General features: G+C 39.3%; 2 protein-coding genes across 2 annotated transcripts in view; one reads left to right on the forward strand and one right to left on the reverse strand.

Annotated features, from left to right (window-relative positions):
- The first annotated feature begins 8,206 nt into the window (after positions 1–8,206).
- LOC104542328 (dysbindin-like) lies at positions 8,207–16,162 on the forward strand. Its single transcript, XM_010186588.1, has 4 exons — positions 8,207–8,279; positions 10,731–10,886; positions 12,518–12,661; positions 15,242–16,162. The coding sequence occupies exons 1-4, from the start codon at positions 8,207–8,209 to the stop codon at positions 15,487–15,489; spliced, it is 621 nt and encodes a 206-aa protein (XP_010184890.1). The 3' UTR covers positions 15,490–16,162.
- A 1,630-nt stretch (positions 16,163–17,792) lies between these two features.
- The window catches only part of JARID2 (jumonji, AT rich interactive domain 2), a gene marked incomplete at its 5' end in the record, with an annotated part of 38,787 nt that continues 37,536 nt past the window's right edge, over positions 17,793–19,043 (reverse strand). Inside the window, one exon of the mRNA XM_010186589.1 lies at positions 17,793–18,785. Coding sequence (XP_010184891.1) covers positions 18,609–18,785 — 177 coding nt within the window. The remainder of the gene's footprint in view (positions 18,786–19,043) is intronic.

A 19,043-nucleotide genomic window follows, 5' to 3' on the forward strand; every position in this document is an offset into this window, starting at 1 on the left:
CTTTTCCAACTGAGCGATTCTGTGTGTGTGAAAATCCACCAGAAAGGTTTCTGCTTACAAAATTGTTTGGTCTAGACAAACAGTGCTTTCTTGGTGTGGTGGTGCCAGTTTGCTCTCGTATCATAAAATTAGGTCTGTTCTTTGGGAGAGCAGTGGTCTACTTTGACTTTGCCAGCATTGATGCGCTAGTTTAGTCTTGTTATTTACCAGTAAGCATGGTAAAAACTTGACTGTCTGAGGGAAAATTTGGGAACTACTGATACGTTGTGAGCTGGTAGCTTCCCTTCCTTTAGTAGTGAACATTGGATGCCATATGGAATACAGAAATCCAGCAAGATGTAAAGCATGAGACATTCCTCAGGGTTGAGCAAAACAAAAGACATAAACCCAGGCACACGCTTCTGTCATAGTGTACAGACTCAGGAAGGGAAGGTTTTTCTTTTCTTTGCCCTCTGCCTGTGTTGTATGGACTGCTCTTCAAGGTTTGTCCCCAAATGCCTTTCAAAAGGAGACGTGGCAAAGTTGCGAGAACTGTTCTGAGTTAACAGTAAAATTATGAAAGTGCTTCGATGCTTTATATAAAAATGACCTTTATTCCACCTCCAATATTTAAAGTTACAAGTTTGAACGGTTTAGAACAACTGTGCTGGAAGGTGGCACACAAATGACTCAGCAAGCCGGTGGGAGCAGATCATCTTTCAGGACACTTTTTTTTTTTCTCCAGAAAGATTTATCTTTAAAAAATGTCTTTCAAGATCATCAGGAGAATTTCTTTCTTACAACTGAGCTATTTAAAGCCAGTTAGCATTTTGCGAGTTGGAAGCTTTGTCTGGGCTGCATCTTTTGTTAAGGTGTTATTTCTGAGCTATAGACCATTCTGCAAAAAGTGAAATTAAGAAGCAAGTGGAGTGATTTTGGGACATGAAAACTTTAAAGCTCAATACGCTTTCTTTAAAACTGACACACTGAAAGCTGCCTTACCTCTGAGTCACAATCAGTGTCTTAACTAAGTTGTCTTCCTTTTTCACAGAAGCTATTTTGTTATGAAGAATAAAAACATTCAGTGGAAAAAAAACCACACTGATGTGTATTTCTGCAGTTGTTTTATGAGGCCCTGCTTCTTTTGTTATTTAACTTTAACTGTGAAAGTGTAGTCATACATTCTCAAAATACTGCTTCATGTTCAGCCATGTTGTTCTCTTTGAAATGTAGAAAGTTTTTGTTGTTGTTGCCTTCCTTTTATTGTGCCTGTGTAGTGGTTACTGTCCATTTGGCTGAATTTAAAAGCAACCCATTAATTGCACAACACTTTTCATAGGAGACTATTATAATGTAGTTTGAAGAGATTTCTCTCACGGTGTCATAAGAAAGTCTACAAAAGGTGTGCCATTGCTAATGTTGCAGATTACTTTTACCAGTAAATAGCATTGTTATGTGTTCAATTTTCAAGAGAATGATGGCATCTTTGTTTTGCATTAGAGAATAAATAGGGATTTTGAAAATAAGCCGGTCTGACATAACTGATGCTTGGTGTGTAGTGACTGCAGGAGTGCATGTATTTTCAAATTCCTCAGCTGGCAACACACCCTTAATAGGTGTCCGTTAGCAAATGAGTCGCCTCTCATATTGGTTTGCAGAAACTGTTTGGATGCTCCTGGATGCTGATTTGTCAGAGTGAATGGTGCTTCAGATCTGGTTCTGCTAATCGTACCAAACAAAGGCGTTCAGTCACCACTAGGATTTCTAAAGGTGGTCTGTATTGTGATTCATTTGGGGACATTAACTGAACAGTGTTGAACTGGGCTGGGTTTGTAATCTAATGGTCCTTTTTCTTCTTAACTTCTAAAAGTGAAGAAATGAAAACAGCAGTAATAGGGTGAACAAATAGCAATTTTTATTTGCTTGTATTGGAGAAGTTATTTTGACAGAAATAGAAGAGGAAATAGACTAAATCATCAAGAAAAAATAAATACCTCAAGTATTCTGTGTCTGCTACTAATGTAATGAATGACCTATGGTCTTTTTAAAATACTACTGCCTATGAAATTTTGACATTGTAAACAAACTAGATGTACATGAGCAATAGAGCGATTTCACTGCTTGTCTTGCAGTTCTGATTACTTGAACATTTAGGTTTAATTTATAGGATTTTTCTTCTGTTAGCTTAAAATTGAAAGATTTTTAAAAAACACAATGCTCTCTCCTGTTTATTCATTTTGTAGTTAATCCCTGCTCCTTTCATATTGATTGGTCTCACTCCAAACAGGTAGACTTGCATGTTTTAGCAAAGTACCTCATGTGCATCTTTGGACACAGAACCTGTCTTTGTTGAAATAAGGGATATATTTGTTGCTTGTTTGAAGTGAGAAGTTTAGGCTCAGTTAAAAGCCCAGTTTAAGTTTTAGTACTGAGGCCCTGATGTTCTTAGCCTAGCAGAAAGCCACTGCTGATAACTGAAGAGAGAGGTCTTGCAGATGATGGCCATAATGCTCACAGGCTTTGTGCTTTCAGAACTTGACTTTGATGAGCGATTCAAATGAGAGAGGACTGATGGCTTCTGGCATCAAATGCTTCAAGTCTAATTTGAATTTGCAAAATGATCTCCTTCCCTACTGGGAAAAAAAATGTTTTAGGAGTTCTGGACATAGAAGTTTCATCATTGTACAGTTTTGTTTGCCACACAATTATAAAGCACATCCGTTATCGAATGTAGTTCACATAATGCTTACTGAATGCCTTCCCATATGGAAGAGATGTGAAAAACTCTAATTCTCTTTCACCTGGTTACATATTTTTTTTGTGAAAGGTAAGCTTTTTTCTGTTTCTGATTAAGCAATCATTGCTTATGTTAACCTAAGACTTGTATTAAAATATATCTTAAAAAAAACCCCAACCCTTTTCAAGTCTAAAATATGTCACTGTCCATGTCAAGTAGGTCAGATTAGACTGAACCATACTGAGACTGAATCCACAGCTCATTCCTTTTGGCTCTGAAGCCTGTAGGACTCTTGGACGGGGTCTGCCTCTCTCTCTGGAGAGGAAGGCATACATTGCATGTTCAGATCAGAAAGCTGGTTATTCTGAAAACAACATATGGAGTAACTCCCTTGTTTTGTTTTGGTTAGTAGGAAAGAAGACAACTTCAGTTCACCTTTAGTTTTTTTGAGGCAAGATTTAGTTACACGCTGATGGAAGCGCTGCTAGCCTGTGTATCTGAAGATGGTTATAGTTTGGGTGAAGAATAGTTTCATCAAAGCCAGAGTTTGGGGGTTGGCGTTATTCGTAAGGACAAGTAAAAGCTGATACCTGCTGACTGATTTGCCATGTTACAGAACCCATATTTTCAACATGTGCACGATGTGTTGTGACAGCAAAACAGTATCTCATTATTTATTTATGTACCTATGCATGCACATAATTTGATCTAGAAGGCAAATATCTCAGAGTTGTGCAAAGGTTAACGCTGTTCTTGTAGTAGCAGCAGCCATTTGCCCGTCTTTGAGAGCCTTCCAGTTCCAAAGCAAAGGTGGTTACCTTTTCAGAATGGAAAACTGTAATTAAATTGTTCAGTAGATCAATTTGTACTCGGATGATGGGATGCTGTTAATCTTATTTGGAATAGTTTCATGGACTTTCACAAACGTGAATTAGAATACTGCAATGCTGTGGTTTCTATTTTAAGTACTTTGGTTTTAGATTTGCTATTGATTTGTTTTTCCATTTGAAAGTGAGTATTTTGAGGTGAGACAGAAAAAAAAGTAATTGGAGAGTGCATGAAATACAACTTCTCATGACAGCAGACTAGTGCTGAGTCATTTGAACTGTTTGCAAATACTGTTTCTGTAATAGTGGGATTTTTCTATAGTGTGTAGCTAGATTTTAAAGCCAGATTGTCTTCACAAATAAACCTGTATGTGCAGAAGATACATGTGACATTGTCAGGTTTATTTATAGTGAAAATAAATATTTTTCAGCTTAATAACAGAATCATTGTTCTCACAGTACCATAAATGGTGGATTCATGGGGAGGCAGGAAACAAGTGTGTGAGCTCAGATGCTTGCCAGTTTTTTTGGTTTGGACTTTCTACGCTAGGGAGGTTCAGCTTAGTGTTATCCTTTTCTTGTCACCTTTTTTTGCTCTTTCAGTTGGACAGAAATTCAGCTAAAGGAGGAGCAGGGGAGTGAGAAGACCCCCTTCCTATGAGAGCTTGCCCTGGTGTGAGGTGAGGAGGGCTTGTGGTACTCACATCCCACTGAAGTCACATTGCTAAATCCTGTCTTCTAGAAAAACGTGTATTGTCGCTTGGTGTTCTGGTGACCATAAACGAAATTGAACCAGGAAACTGTAAAATGATGGACTGTAGATTCGTTAACCCTGAAGTAGTTGAGTGTGCGCCTGGAGGAGAGAGTTTCCGCCCTAAAGCTTTTGCTGTAATGTTACCACACTTTGCAAGACATGCCTTTGTACATCTGAAGCTAGGAAAGTATTGAAGCAAGGGTGGAATAAACCCCATGATGTACTGTAGAACAGTATATCCATGAGGATTTTGAGTGTAGTTACAGCCAATTAAAACAACTCCAAAATTGTCTTTCCACACACTGTGAAGCATATGATTATAAAGCTTATGTGATTATTTTCTTTTAATCCTAGGTGTGTTTACGTTTTTAGAACCTGATTCATGCATTTGCTGTTTGGTGGGAGCATATTTTTAGTATCTCTTAATTATGATGATTTCGTGGTAGCCAGATAAAGTTTGGAGTTGTGTGGAAACCTTTTCCCAAGCTGTGTTTCCTGTCGCAGTGGTTGGAAACTGGTTTTTCCTCCAGGTGCTGCTTTAGGAACTGGAATCTTGCCACACAGAGGCGGTTATTTTCAGGGGTTTATTCTGATATTTATTTAGGCTTATTTGGTATTTTTCAAGGATGTCAAGCAAGCAATTTGTTTGTTTAGAGGGAATTTCCAGTGTAAGCCAACTTGTTGAAACTGCTTATTGGTCAACTTATAAAAATAATTTCTCTGCACTGGTAAGACCTCTGCTTTTCCTCTTGACTCGATTATTTCTGGGCTAATTACAGTTCTCATATTCTGATGCAATCTATAAAAACACTAGCTAGAAATTATCAAGGAATATGTGCAGCCATTTTTACTGACTGATTTTTAAAAATTCATAAATATTTTAATAAAATAATTCTGTTAATCTTAATTTTAATAAAAGATCTCTTCATGAAGATGCAAGCTTTAGAGAGTCGTCAGACAGTAAGTCTCATTTGGAACGATGAGTATATTTTCCAACAGAGATGGTCTTTCTGTCACCAAAGTCCAGTGAAATCCTGACTTCTCGTTCGAGTGAATCAGGACTTAATTTTTTTGGTTGTAATTATTTGAATGTACGTTTGGAAAAATATTTTCTGTTTGCTTTGTAAAGAGATTCCTAATTAAGATTTAAAAGCAATTATATCTTGCAGTTTTCATTCATTTTGTTTTCACTCCTATTTGGAGGACCTAAATTAGGACTCTGCACCTAATTCACAGATCTTACAGTTTTTTTCAAGTTTTGCCAACCGTCTCTCCCCACTTGCCAGCAACATACAGTGCAAGAGTGCTCTGAACTTCCTCCCTCGTATTATCAAAGTGTATTCTAAATTCTGTCAAGATTAATTTAAACATTTTTTGAGAAAAACTGCATTCTTTGAAGCTTTCCCCGGTGTCTTGTCTTGCTTTGATATTTTTACTTAAAAGGGTATATAATGAGGCTGTTGCAAGTATAACTTACTAAGTTATAATGCACTTGAAAGACTATTTGGCTGGCTGGCTGGCTGCCATTGTCTGATTTTGTGGTGGTGGTGTTCTGATTTTTGAAGGCTTCTGGTTGTTGAGTGAGTAGCCAGCTTGCTAATAGGTTTTGACAAGTCTCACACAATATTCTCGTAGCCAAATTACGCTGTTCCAGTCCAGATGGATGGGCAACAAGGTGGATAAGTGCCTGGGTTGTTTGGAGGGTAGTGGTTAATGGGTCATGCTCTACCTGCAGGCTGGTCACAGGCAGCAGGCTGGTCTTTCCTGCAGGAGGTGGTGGGGGGCTCTTGCAATCCCTTTGCAGGTGACGCCAAATTGGGGGGCTCACCAGCAACATCCTGGGGTGGCCACAGGATCCTGGGCTGTATGAATGGGAATGCAACCAGAAGATCAAGGGAAGGGATTATCCTCCCCTACTCGGCGTGTCTCCATGCTTTGTCCAGTTTTGCTCCCCTCCCCACCACCCCCAGTACAGGAGGAACATCAAAAACCTGGTGTGAGTTCAGTGAAGGGCCACTTGAGACTTTGATATCTTTAGTGAGAGCAAAAATCCCTGAGAAGAACACTTGGGTACTTTTTAGGGTCTGGTTGAATGAGTCTACAAAAACCAGATCAACCAGAGAGTTGTGGGGAAAAAAGGGCATTTAGTCAAAGCTCCAGTTTTTGTGTTATCCTGTGTCTTACCCTCTTTAGAACAAATATGGATTTGTTCCAAATATGGATTTAGACCATTCATGGATTCTAGTTCACATGAGAACTATAAAGTAGCATAATAAATTAATTGAAGGAAAGTAACCTGATTGTATAACAGTATAAAAGCACCAAAAAGCCATCCATCTGAATATGCTGACATCTTTCAGGTTAGGTCTAAGGGATGTGCTGGCAATCTAAACCACCAGTGTTTTCAGGTGCTGATTATTTTTAATCATTCTTCTAGTTCGTTTTATTTGTAACCATACTTATTCAGGAATCTGTTGTGCATAACTAGAAAATGGTTTAGATTAAAGTATAAAATGGTCACTTGGCTGGTTGGTTGGATAGAAACTTTAGCTAATGCAGCAGAACTTTAATTTGTAGGAATTGTCAGTCAGGAATATGAATTATATCAGAAAACAGTGTTTTTTATACTTGAAATATGAGGCTATAAGCTGTTGTAATTTGTTCCTTTGAGGCTGCTTCTGCTGTCTGGTTCAAACTCTTAAGATAAAGGAGGGGTGGGCGAGGAGGTTTTCCCAGAAGTAGAGTTCATTTGTAAATAGAAATATTTTATAAAGTCATTAAGAAATAATCTGTTTTGAAGTCCTGGCTGTAATAAATTCTAAGAGGAATACAGTGTTTGGAATGCACCTTCTGGCTGCAGAAAGATAGCAGAAATGCAAATTAAAATGTGAAAACGTGGCTGTTGTACCAAATAATAATATTGTACTCCTAGACTTGTCTTGATTTCTAAGTCTTTGACTTATTTACACAGCTATATGGTGATTTTTTTTTTTCCCCAGAAAAGAGGCTGAGGACAGGGAACACCTATAGGGAAAATCAGTGCATTAAGGACTACAGTCCAGGCAGTGAGAATTTATTTTTTCCCCCTCTCTTCATTGACCTTTAAGAGCACAGGGCAGTCCTTTTAATGGCTGGAATTTGCTGGTACAGCTTTCCAGGTCCCATTAGCTGATCTAGGCAGCATCCACAGGAGCGGATGATGACCATAGCTTTTTCTCCAGCTCAGGTGTTTGGAGAGGTAGAGGCGAGGGCAGCGCAGCATCTCTGCAGGGATGCACATACCCAGAGGCTGCTTCAGGCTGGGGTGACTGGTTCCAGGGCAGCACCCACATCCGTGCTCCAGTGCCTGCATAGCTCTGACAGGTCCAAATGCCGGCGGCTTGTGAGGAGGAGTGCGGGTGTTGTCCAGCAGTGCTGGAGAAGGTGAGGATTTGGAGCAAGTGGAAGTTTTGTGGACGAGTGCTGTCTCTTTGCTCGGGCTTTGGAGGAGGAAGGCTGTAAGCTGTGCTGGGGCTGCCAGGGAGGGCAGCTGTGGGTTGGCCCTGGGGCTGTCCTGGGGATGGTGCAGAAGGCCATACATCAACACTTGAGTTTCCAATTTTTAATAAATATTTTGCCTACTGTTAGTTCTGTTCTCTTGAAAGCCATAGCTGGTACAGAATTAATTTGCCTTGTATTTGGGTTAGCATGGCAACTCCTGTAAGTCTGCACCTGATTGAATTAGCATTTTCTGTGTAGTCTGTCTGTCTTTTTTTTTTCTGTACTATGATTAGAAATAGGTGCAGTTACTGATCCAAAGGTAAAATTTTATAGTGAAAGGAAACATGCAAAAGCATTTTAAGCATGTCAGGGCTCAGTGATATCTGCAAGAATTCGTATGTGGACATGAACAGCATGTGAGGGTATATTATGGCCAACACTTTTGTCTGGCTTAGAACTCCTTTGGTGCTGGCTCTATTCAGTGTTTTACAGACATGTAAAGGTACACTTGGATTATGGAAAACATAATTTGTAAAAGCAACAATACACCTGTTTTCAGTGGGATCAGGTTTGGCCATTAGCTTCCTCTAATCATCCTTAGCATTGCTGGCAACAAACAGAAACCCCATGTGTAGCAGTTTGGTTTTGCTTAGCCAAGCAACTGTTATTACACCTGGCAGAGCATGAAATCCTGCAGCAAGGTTCTTGATGTTAACTCTCTGTAAGTGACTTTGGAGAACAAGCCTATGACAACTCTCCAACTAGCGTATTTGGGGTTTCTCTAGGACCTGTCAGCACAGCGGGTAGCTGTTACCATTGAGCTTTGGTCAGTGACAATTTCAACAGTTCACAGGACATTTTAGGCAAAATAAAAAAAGAACAAAACAGAGGGTGCCGTGCTGAGAAAGAAGTTGTGTCAGTCTCTTATGTTGTTTGGATACTGACTCTGTTCTGGTGTTAAAAATATCCTGAAGTACTAATACGGAGTGCAAAGCTGTGAGAATATACTATGAGCAAGACAGGAAATTTCTGTTGTCAGTGAGAGCCGCTGGCTTTTATTATTACAATTGAATAGCATTTCTGCATCATACACAAAGTTAATAATAATTGCTCATCATTCAGGATTGTAGTGATGGAGTTGCTCCAAGGAACATAGAGTCATCGTACACGACAGTGAAATTGATAATAACGATGTATTGACTTGAAGGAAAATGTTTTCCTTATTATGCACTGATGTTTTACTTCTGAAAACTGCTTTAAGACCATTTTTTTAGCTTATTTACTGATGTTTTAATGGATATTTGTTGTGTCAGTCCAGTTTTATGGCTCTTCTTGGCAACTATCACAGCTCAGTTGCTTCTGTGTATGATCTGTGACCTTGATGCAGGCAACAGAGTGTATTACTGCGCTCTGATGTTTTTTTGCCAGGTTTAATAAAACACTTTCTGCATTTGGATAATTATCTCCATAATGGTAAATGCTTTTAATGAATTCCTTATTGTAAAATGTCATTAACACAATATTTTCCCTGGAAGACTGACGTGATGCTTGTCCTAGAAAACCTAATGCTCTCTGAGCATTTATCCGTATGGATGCCATACTCAAGCTGTGTCTATCTGGTGTGGGGAAGCGTGGACATTTTTTACCCAGCAGTATTGGTTGGAGCTTCCCCTGATGGGTAGAACGGCCCAGCCCAGCAGCTCTCCTTGCTGTCCCCTTCCTTTCCATCAGCAGCTCAGCTAGCAAATTATTTTTATATTTATTCATTTTTATCATAAGCAGAGACTGGTTTAGAAAAATGAACAGAGAACTCTGAGAGGAAAGATTCCAGTTTATATATTCTTCCTAAAAAGCATTGGGTTTTTTAATCTAAAACATATTCTAATAGTGGCCTGGCTAGAATTAGTCCTTCAATAGCTGCCACATATTTTTATCCTAGAATGTTACTCTTCACTAAACAGCACGACTCTTTTCTTTGTACATCCTCCAGCCTGTCAGTGACTCCTGTAGAGCAGCGCAGGAGGGAAGGACTTCTCATGATATTCAGCCTAATACTGCTTTTCGCTGTAGGAGGAAAGAGGAGATTGTAGAGACCCAGCAGAGATGTGTATAAGCAAATTCAGTTGTCACTGCGTGTCAGTACAAGCTCTACAAGCTGACCTTTTTTGTTTGGTGTCATATGAGTAATTTATGGCAGTTGGCTTTGCTTTTTTAAGTGTCAGTACCATCATCATCATCCTCTGGCACATTCTTTGCTGCTGTATGCAGAGAAACCCCTGTATATTGATGTTAATGACTGTGCGGTGGTGTCATTGAAAACAACGGTCCTGTTTACCTACCTCCTGTCAGCTCAGGCTGCCTTCACAGCTCCTGTGGATACGTAACTGCACTGCATGTACCAGATCATTCAGAGGATTTGTCCAGTCTATCTGGAGGCTGACAAAACCAGAATCTTGCACACATGCGCACATACACATGTGTATATGTATATTCATATGTAAGTACATATAAGCATACGTATGTATCTATCTTTCCCCTTGTGGTGGAAATGTGCTGCAACATTCAAATTAATACACACAAAAGTAATACTTTTAGGTATGTACAATAGCGGAAGCATCATTCTCTGATTAGCTTTTTTTGGCAGAATACTGAAATCCCAGTTATTGATGGACAGTGCTTTCAGGTGTTGTTGTTTATTCATTTATCTGCATCTTGCCTCGAGAAATGTTGATATGACATCACTTTCATGTGAAGGTTATGCTGTCTAATAGAGTATTCTCATCCTCTCAGTTTTAAAATATAGTTGCAAAGCGCAGAAGCCGCCTTCTAGAACAGCCTGTGTTAGCAGTCTGTAGTAACAGCCTGTCATTGAACTGATTCAGTAGCTTTTAAATTCTGAGAGTCAGGGGAATACACATGCAATGTTTTATTTCTTTCTTTGTTTTATGCTCAGCTGAGCTAGATGCTGAACATGCACAGAAGGTTTTGGATATGGAGCACACCCAGCAGATGAAGCTGAAGGAACGTCAGAAGTTCTTTGAAGAAGCCTTCCAGCAGGACATGGAGCAATACCTTTCTACAGGATACTTGCAGATAGCGGAGAGGCGAGGCAAGTTTTAAAATACCTTCTGTGTAACCCACAAACTCACATCTTGGAGAACATTGTTGAGGGGTCCGTGTCAGTAATGGTTTTAATGCTTAGCGCTCATGCATTGCAGTGTCCGAATTCTTCCTTGATGGAATTGAAACTTCACATAAGCTCTTTAAACAAACTTTATGTTCCAGGACAAGTAGACAACTTAGAAAATCAGTCTAACTCCCTGCTTATTGTCTGAGGAAATGCAAAGCACTGAAGTGCATGTGGAATAGCACTTTTCTCTGCAGCCTGAAGAGTGCATCCGTATCTACAGGGGCATGGGTGGAGGTCGCCGTTTCTGTCCACTGAAGCTCCAAAGCCTGGGATTGACACCTGGCAGGGGGTCCCCCAGTAAAATGTTAAATGTGCAGATGAAGCCTCACTGTTGTATTTCAAAACAGTTTCCAGCTATTTCCATTGTCTATGTAACACACAGAGGATGTGATTAGGGCGTGGGAGTTCAGATTAGGCTTTTTCCTTATTATGAGATGACTCAGGTCTGGCATATTTCAATGAGCACAAGAATGCCATAGACCGCAGACACTTCTGTGTGGGAGGTATCCATCCATCTGTTGGGCTGAAATGCAGGGATTGTAGGACCCAGAAAGCAAGCAAGCAAGGGATTATGTCACTCATGTGGAAGGAGAAAAGGTAGAGATTCTGTCCCTGCTCCAACACCAGTTCTGCTGTCATTCGTGGTGTCAGAGCAGGGAATACCATCCAAGATTTCCATTTCTCTGCATGAGTGCTATAAATGCTCATCTGCAGGATGCTCTAGGTTGATTGCTAGGACAGCCTTCTGAGGAGTAGGATATGTACGTTTTAAATTCCTTTGGTCTAGGAAGGAATTGAGTTTTGGTCTCCTACTAATGTCCGATGTTATACATGCAGAAACTGGGCTTAATCTGAGTACCCCTGAACGAACTTGTTCTGTTTGTATGCTTTATTGTGCAAGGAAGAAGATGCTCATCCAAGTATTTAATGCCCTTGTGAATTGTTGGTATAATATTAACAATAATAAGTAGTTTGCTTGAGTAATTAATGATGTGAATTCCTTGTGCTGAGAGAAGATACTGGGCATCAGCCTAGGTTTTACGTAGTACTGCCATTTGATCGAATGATTGCCTGAACAAGGAAGAATGGCTGCTCTCTGTTAACATTAATCCTTATTTCTGAATTTTCATGTCCCTTTGTGCATTGACATTTAGTGATTGTGTGTTTAAATGCGTTTGTTTTTCTCTCAAAACACTTAAAGTTGAGAGAATTGGAAAGGAGTGTTACAAAATGGAAAGTTTCAATCTTTGCCCCTGAGCCCCATCCTAGTGTATATCTTACAATGCTCTTGCTATAAATATTGTTGCTAAAAACATTTTGTTTTGTACAAAAACAACAATGGACGTTAGTTGCACAACAAAGATTGCACAGAGTACTCCTGGATTTGGGCTGAGATTGCTGCTGAGCCATTATCTAATGTGCATGTGCCTCTGCTGTTGGTAGTGTAATTATTACTAATGCTTACAATTATAGCTGCCTGAGAAGCCTTTATGGATGATAACATCATGCAGCTGACGGTCAGTTTGCTCACTGCGCTATTTTTGCTACAGAACCGATTGGCAGTATGTCTTCCATGGAGGTGAACGTGGACATGCTGGAGCAGATGGACCTAATGGACATGTCTGACCAAGAAGCACTCGATGTCTTTTTAAACTCAGGAGGCGAAGACAATAATATGCTTTCTCCCATGCTGGGTATGATACACGTAATGGCAGCGTGCTTACAGCCAAAGTGATAAATCACCAGAATTGCTCTGATTTGTCGTGGATGATTTTATCTCGTAAAACATTACACTGCATGTAGATTGAGTATTTTTTCATTTGTGGTTTTCAGAACATTAGCGTTTAGTTGCAGTGCAAGAGAGCTTGCTGGAAAACTAGGTTGTATTTCTGGACCATCTCTTTTTTCATGTAGTTTCTACAGCTTCATGTGAAGTTTGTCAGGGTATGGATAGTTGCTGTGTTACATACCGCTCTTAAGGTGCGTTTTCCCCAATGCAAAGTTAATAGAGGACATTTTAACAAACATCAGCAGAAAGGTTGCGGTAATTAGGCTTTTGCTTTTAAGACTGCTTTCTTTGAATTTGTCCAGAATTTTGACATTTCAAAGTAAATTCAGGCCAGTTGTATAGCGTAAGATCTTCAGTGAGATATATTCAGAGACATGCTTCAACACAATAGCGGATATATATAAAACATGACGTTCTGGAAGCTTCTGCATAGTGATTCTGATACTGCAGCTCTTTCACGTAGCCTTCTTCCTGCTAGTAATGTTAGTTCAATTGGATTAAATTAATCTCAATCCATAAATTTTGATCACGTGTTCTGATAATCAAAACCAGATTTACTTTTTGGCAAATTGCAGCATGATGAGGGATCTGCTTAAAGCAGGGAACAAATAATATTGGATATTTTATCCACCAGGGAAGTGTGTTTTCTTAACTAAAAGCTTTAGTACTAAAATGCCTTTTCTTAAAAAAGCCAAAATGAGTTTTCTTGAGGGAAATGATGAAGCTCCTTTAAATGTACTTCTGATTTCTTTTGAAAATACAGTTTGAAATACTGTTATAGAAGTACTTACAGTGAAGAAAGAGTATACTTTAAATCCTGTCCTAAACATTTTGGGATATGTAAAGCGTTAATAATATCCTGGGGTAATTTTCTTCCTCCCTGTGTAGAGGTGATTATTCCCTGCTGTGAACATGGAAAGCTTATGGTAAGTAGTCAAGGCACACTTGACTACTAGAGATTTTTTTGTGTTTTATTGCAAAAACTAAATTCAGATGGCTGCTTTTGGGTAGGCATCCACTGCATGCATTATTAAAGCTGATCATGGTTTGAGTATGCAAGTAATTACAGAATCTAGGACTGTGTTCCCCTTGCTGGCTCTTTGGCAGGTTTTGGACCAAGAAGCTTCATGTCTTAACACGTGTAACTGGATTATCGAAGGAAGTGTAGAAACTACTAGGTGTGGCTGTTTTTTCTTAAATAGATGTAAAACTCATTAGCCATTGAAAAACCAGTATCAAGCCAATTATACAATAGTCTTCATTCCCAGAAAAATGAGATGGCTGAAAGATAACTCTTCATTTTGCTATCAGTGGAGAGCTGGGTTCGTCAGGGCAAGGTTTGTTTCACAGTTTTACTGAACACCACAGAATACAGGTAAGTTATTTTAGTAACTGTTAAGAATGAAAATCAGCTCAAGATATTAAGATGTTCTCAAATTTGTCTTGCTATAAACATTACCAGCTTATGGGCACTGGTTTTCAAACATTTCATGAAAGTCAGTCAGTTGAACTGAAGAATTTACTCGTCTCTGGCGCTCCAGAAAACTCCTCTGTGTGCGTTGTGGAAATTAATCCAATGCATGCTGGTGTGCACAACACAAAGACAGGTGTTTTGAAAAATGTCTTTCCAGTAGCACTCGCATTCAGTATAAATTCCTGTAGTACCTGAAGAAGCAACTCAGTAGACCTGCTAGACACAGTTGGTGGGAGCAGTGGGGTGTTTTCAGTCCATCAAGTGTCAGTTTTGAAGTCTGAACTCTCAAACTGCAAGCAAACACCATTACACTGAACTTGCTTAGGAGTCTTTTTATGTAGGATATGGAGGAAGCATAGTCTTAAAATCCCATTCTTGTGCACCTGAGCTATGATACAGTTTTACCAGAGGAATGCATTCATGCTGCAGGCAGGAATTTGGTTTGCTTATTTTTAGTCAAAACTGGAGATTACTGTTATTGCCTGTCTCCCAGTTACTATTTTTTTTACATTTCACCCAGATTTATATGTGTGTGTGTGTGTGTTGTTCTGTTGGACAGTTTGGAGGATTTTCCTACTGGTGACGATTCTCAGCACATGCTGAAGTCTGAACAGACTTTATCAAAGTTAGAGTTAGGAAGATTAAGTGGTCTTGGCTAACAGGAAAACTGGGCATCAGCTACATCGCCTTTAACAGTCAGGGACTTCATAGTCCTGCAGTCTTACCTGACTTGATATAAGTGCTAGCAATACCAGAATGAGCGAGGGACCCACACACCATCGGAAACAGATTAAATCCAGCCTGTGGCTTGTATTTGAGAACAACTTCAGAAAAGCCAAAAGGCAGCTTTGTGTTTCAGGAGGGGGGGTTTTATGGTATTTTACAAAAGAAGCAGAACAGCCTGAATGCAACTCATTAACCAACATTGAGGCTCAGTTAATGTACAAACTTCTCAATTTACTTCCTGAGCCACAGCTTGATTTCTGTTGTTGTTGTTTTTCCACCTACAAGGGCCCGACACCAACACCTATGTGAATGAGATAAGTCTTCAGGTTCCGAGCCAGTCTGAGTTACGACAGAAACTGTCCTCGCTGTCATCAACCTGTACCGATTCTGCCAGCCAAGACGCAAGCGAAGGAGAGTCTCCAGTTGTTCAGTCTGACGAAGAGGAAGTTCAAGTGGACACTGCTCTTGCTGCTGTAGCTGAAAGAAAGGGTGCTTCAGATGTTAGTGATGAAAGTGACTCTCAAACTATTTGAATCTTGAAACCATATCCTTTAAGAATGACTTCTGAATGAATGAACCAGTGAATGAAGAGCTTGCCTGAGTAACAATTTGCTAACCAAGCAGAACAGCCAGATCTTTTTACTTAGTAATACAGCCTTTTTACAAAATTGCCAGTCATGTGGAGGTTGGTTTTTAAAAACAAACAAAAAAATGCCTAAAGCACACACACTTTAACAGTAGTCTTGGGGCTCAGGGGAGCAGTGAAGCCGTTGTATATACTATGTATAAGACAATTAAAGGGGAAAGATAGAAGTTACTTGGACCACTAACCTTTAAATGGCTGATTGAAGTACTTAGTCTGGATGTGTAATACTGAACCCAAACTGTTCCTTGCATGTTTTCAGCTGCTGCAACGTAAGATTTAGGATCCAAACCAAAATGAAAAGTTATTTTCTACTCTTTACTACCTACTGTCTGCCTACTGCCTTTGTCTACTAATGCAGCGGTGTCTACTCTCTCACACTTCTTATTCAGGACCAACTTAGTTATCATAGGTGTTATGCAAAAAAAAAAAAAAAAAAAGAAAAAAAACTGGAAAGGAGGAGATGCATATGGAAATGTTACATTCCTCGTGGAGCAGGTATCTTAGCATTGTGTAAACTTACTCCTCTTTTGAGATAAAATAAAGTATTTCTATCCCAACCATGTCTTTTACTTGATTACCCAAGTATTTTATCCATGCCAGTGAACAGAGGAGACTAACTCAGCAATCAGGGAAAAAAAAAAAGGTTATTTATACTGAGCACCAGTGTAATTTACTTTTCCATGGTAACATCTGTTTGACTACACTGCTGCAAGCCAGCAATTTAAGGGAAATAAACCTGAATGAATTATAAGTTAAGTGCGTACATTTTATAAACCTTAGGAGATATAGTCATCATCATCTTACGGCCATTTTTTTCTCTGAACTTGAGGTCTGAATGTGTCTAACGCCTGTTTCTTGTCAAGTCTCACGCTCTGTTTGCAGGGATCTGCTCTCCTTTGAGAAGGCTCCTGGCTCCCGCTCTGCGTGCACGGAGGGAAGGAATGTAATCAGAAACAGCGTAAGTAAAAGGACGAGCTGTGCTGTAGATCCCTTCCAAAGCCCTGCCCTGGCAAAGCCAACGGTGGGGACTGAGCACCTCCTGCTGCTGGCCAGCTGGGACGTGGCCAGTTTCCTGCAGGATTCCCTCTGTCTCCCAGCATCTGACAAAGTGTTTCCTGACCCCTCTCTGGGAAATGAAAGCTAGAAGCTCCCTACCTGCATAGAATTAGATATTTACTGTTTAACAAGGCATCTGTTGGAAGACATGGCTCTTGAAGGAGCTTGCTTTTACTCACTCACTTGCCAGAAGACAGACAAAATGTCCAAAAAAGTTTTGTTTTTTTATTAAACCTCGTAGTACAAACCTGGAAAGTAAACAAAAAACTGGCAATAAACAACATGAAGTCTTTCCTTACAAGGAAAGAGAGCAGAGCAGCGCTAATAAATTAAATGTCAAACTGTAAGCCATAGTCAGAAGTTTACTGTCAAGAGGGAAAAGTACACAGCAAGGCCATAAAAACCAGACAACCACATTTGAAAACACTTGACTCTGTTTATGTTATTGTTAAATATTCCAAAACAGTTCAGTCTTCTGCAACAACAACCAACAAATTGTATTATAGGACTTTCCTGACAGTCACCACTGGCAAGCTCAGTGCAATATGGGTAGCTACGGTATTGTTGAATTCAATTACGAAACAAAACAGTTTGTGAAAACATTTTCCCTTTTTTATTCCACACATACTGTACACACAACCAGAAAAGGGCAACAGCTACTCCATTATTATTTTTTGTTGTTGTTCAGTGATGTAAGCAGCACTTATAAATGTTACAAGAAAAACCCTGTAAGCATCCAATCCAACCGATGAAGAAAGTGAAACGTAAGGCTTTTCTTCATCTTGTCTCTTCGCCGTCCCTCCCCCCACCCCAAGAAAAGGCTCAAGTATTTAAAAAAATTTACAGGCATATGTACAAAAGGTGTGATTTTTTTTTTTGTTACAACATGAAGAGAAAAAATAGACAAGATGAAAGCAAATGCATTTTCACATTCAAAAGAAAGATGCAGACCTGCTAGTGGCTCTAAATGTGATCATATAATGAAACAAATTCAACACAAAAATTAATGCTTGACTGTGTAAAGGTGTGAAAAAACAGCAGTGGAATGGAAATGGAATGTTAGAAAGATTGCACGTCTGTGACAAAAGAAGCACTTATGGCTTCAATCACTTTTTTTTCTTTTTTCTTTTTTTTTTTTTTTTAAAGGATGCTATTGAAGGGTTTTTGATAAAGTAGCCAACAGCACCAAAAAATAACAGAATGGATTTCCTAATGAAATCAGGCACAGTTTTCCCTCACATGACTCCTCAAGGCAGGCAGTCTTTTTTTTTTCCTCCTTTTTTTTATTTTTTAGTTTTTATTTTCCCCCCTCAAAACAGATGCATAGTGATGTGCTGGTAAAAGAGAACATACTCCAAATCTCCTCCTTTTGCCTACAGTTAGGAAACAAAGTCCATCTTCAGCTGCCATAACCTCCCAAAGAAAGTGTGTATTCTCCAATTTAAAAAATTACAAAACTCATCTTGCCGTGACAGAATAAAAGACAGCCAAAGTAAAGCAATTTCTTTCAAGTTTTTTTGTCTCCTATCCATTTTCTCTCTAGAAAAATCTGCTCACATGACTGGAGAACAAATTATAAAACACATCAAACTTTAACCTATTCAAAAAATGGGTTAAAAGCCTTTTTTCACAGTTACCAAAAAGGCTTTTTATTTTTTCAGCCTTAGGGACAATACAAATTAATATTTTATCAGCCCCTTGCCGGTTTTAAAACAGTGAACGTACGGCAGTTTAAAAAAATCAGACTGCTGTATCTATCTATTCTAAGTACAAAAAAAATTCAACAGTTTAATGCTAAAACAAAATTAGTTCTCTAAAACCAGAAGAAAATCTTCTTTAGAGCTAGTGCAAAGACAGCTTGTATTCTACAGCAAGTACTCCAAACTATGGTATAATAATTACAAAAAATATATATAAATTGACAAAATGAGAGTGTTGGCATCTTCAGGATTAACTTGAAGCACTTTTGGATGAACTGGAGGATGAAAGCCTAGATGATGGCACGTCAACTGTTGCTCTCTTACGAGGTCCTCTTTTTGGTGTGGGCTTGCTGATACAGTTCTCAATGCTGCCATTTTTACCAGATACTTTTCCACAGATTTGATTGACTAGACTGATTATTTGTTCCTGTCCAGGAAAAACAAAACACAAATTAGCATCTGCTCTTTCTCCAGTCGCTTCTGATGGGCAGAGACGCAGCGCTGCCTTTTTGACTGAAAGCACTTAACTGGGAGAAAGAACACAAAATACTGATATAGTCACAAATATTGCCCTTGCTGAAACGTCCCTCCTCCAGACCTAAAGACAGTAACAGCAGAAGTAGAAACAGCTGCACTCTGGCCACCTTGCAAGAATAAAGCAGCTGGGCTGCAAGGTTACTTCACT

Source organism: Mesitornis unicolor, unplaced genomic scaffold, assembly GCF_000695765.1.
Source record: "Mesitornis unicolor isolate BGI_N332 unplaced genomic scaffold, ASM69576v1 scaffold35536, whole genome shotgun sequence".
Classification (NCBI taxonomy): domain Eukaryota; kingdom Metazoa; phylum Chordata; class Aves; order Mesitornithiformes; family Mesitornithidae; genus Mesitornis; species Mesitornis unicolor.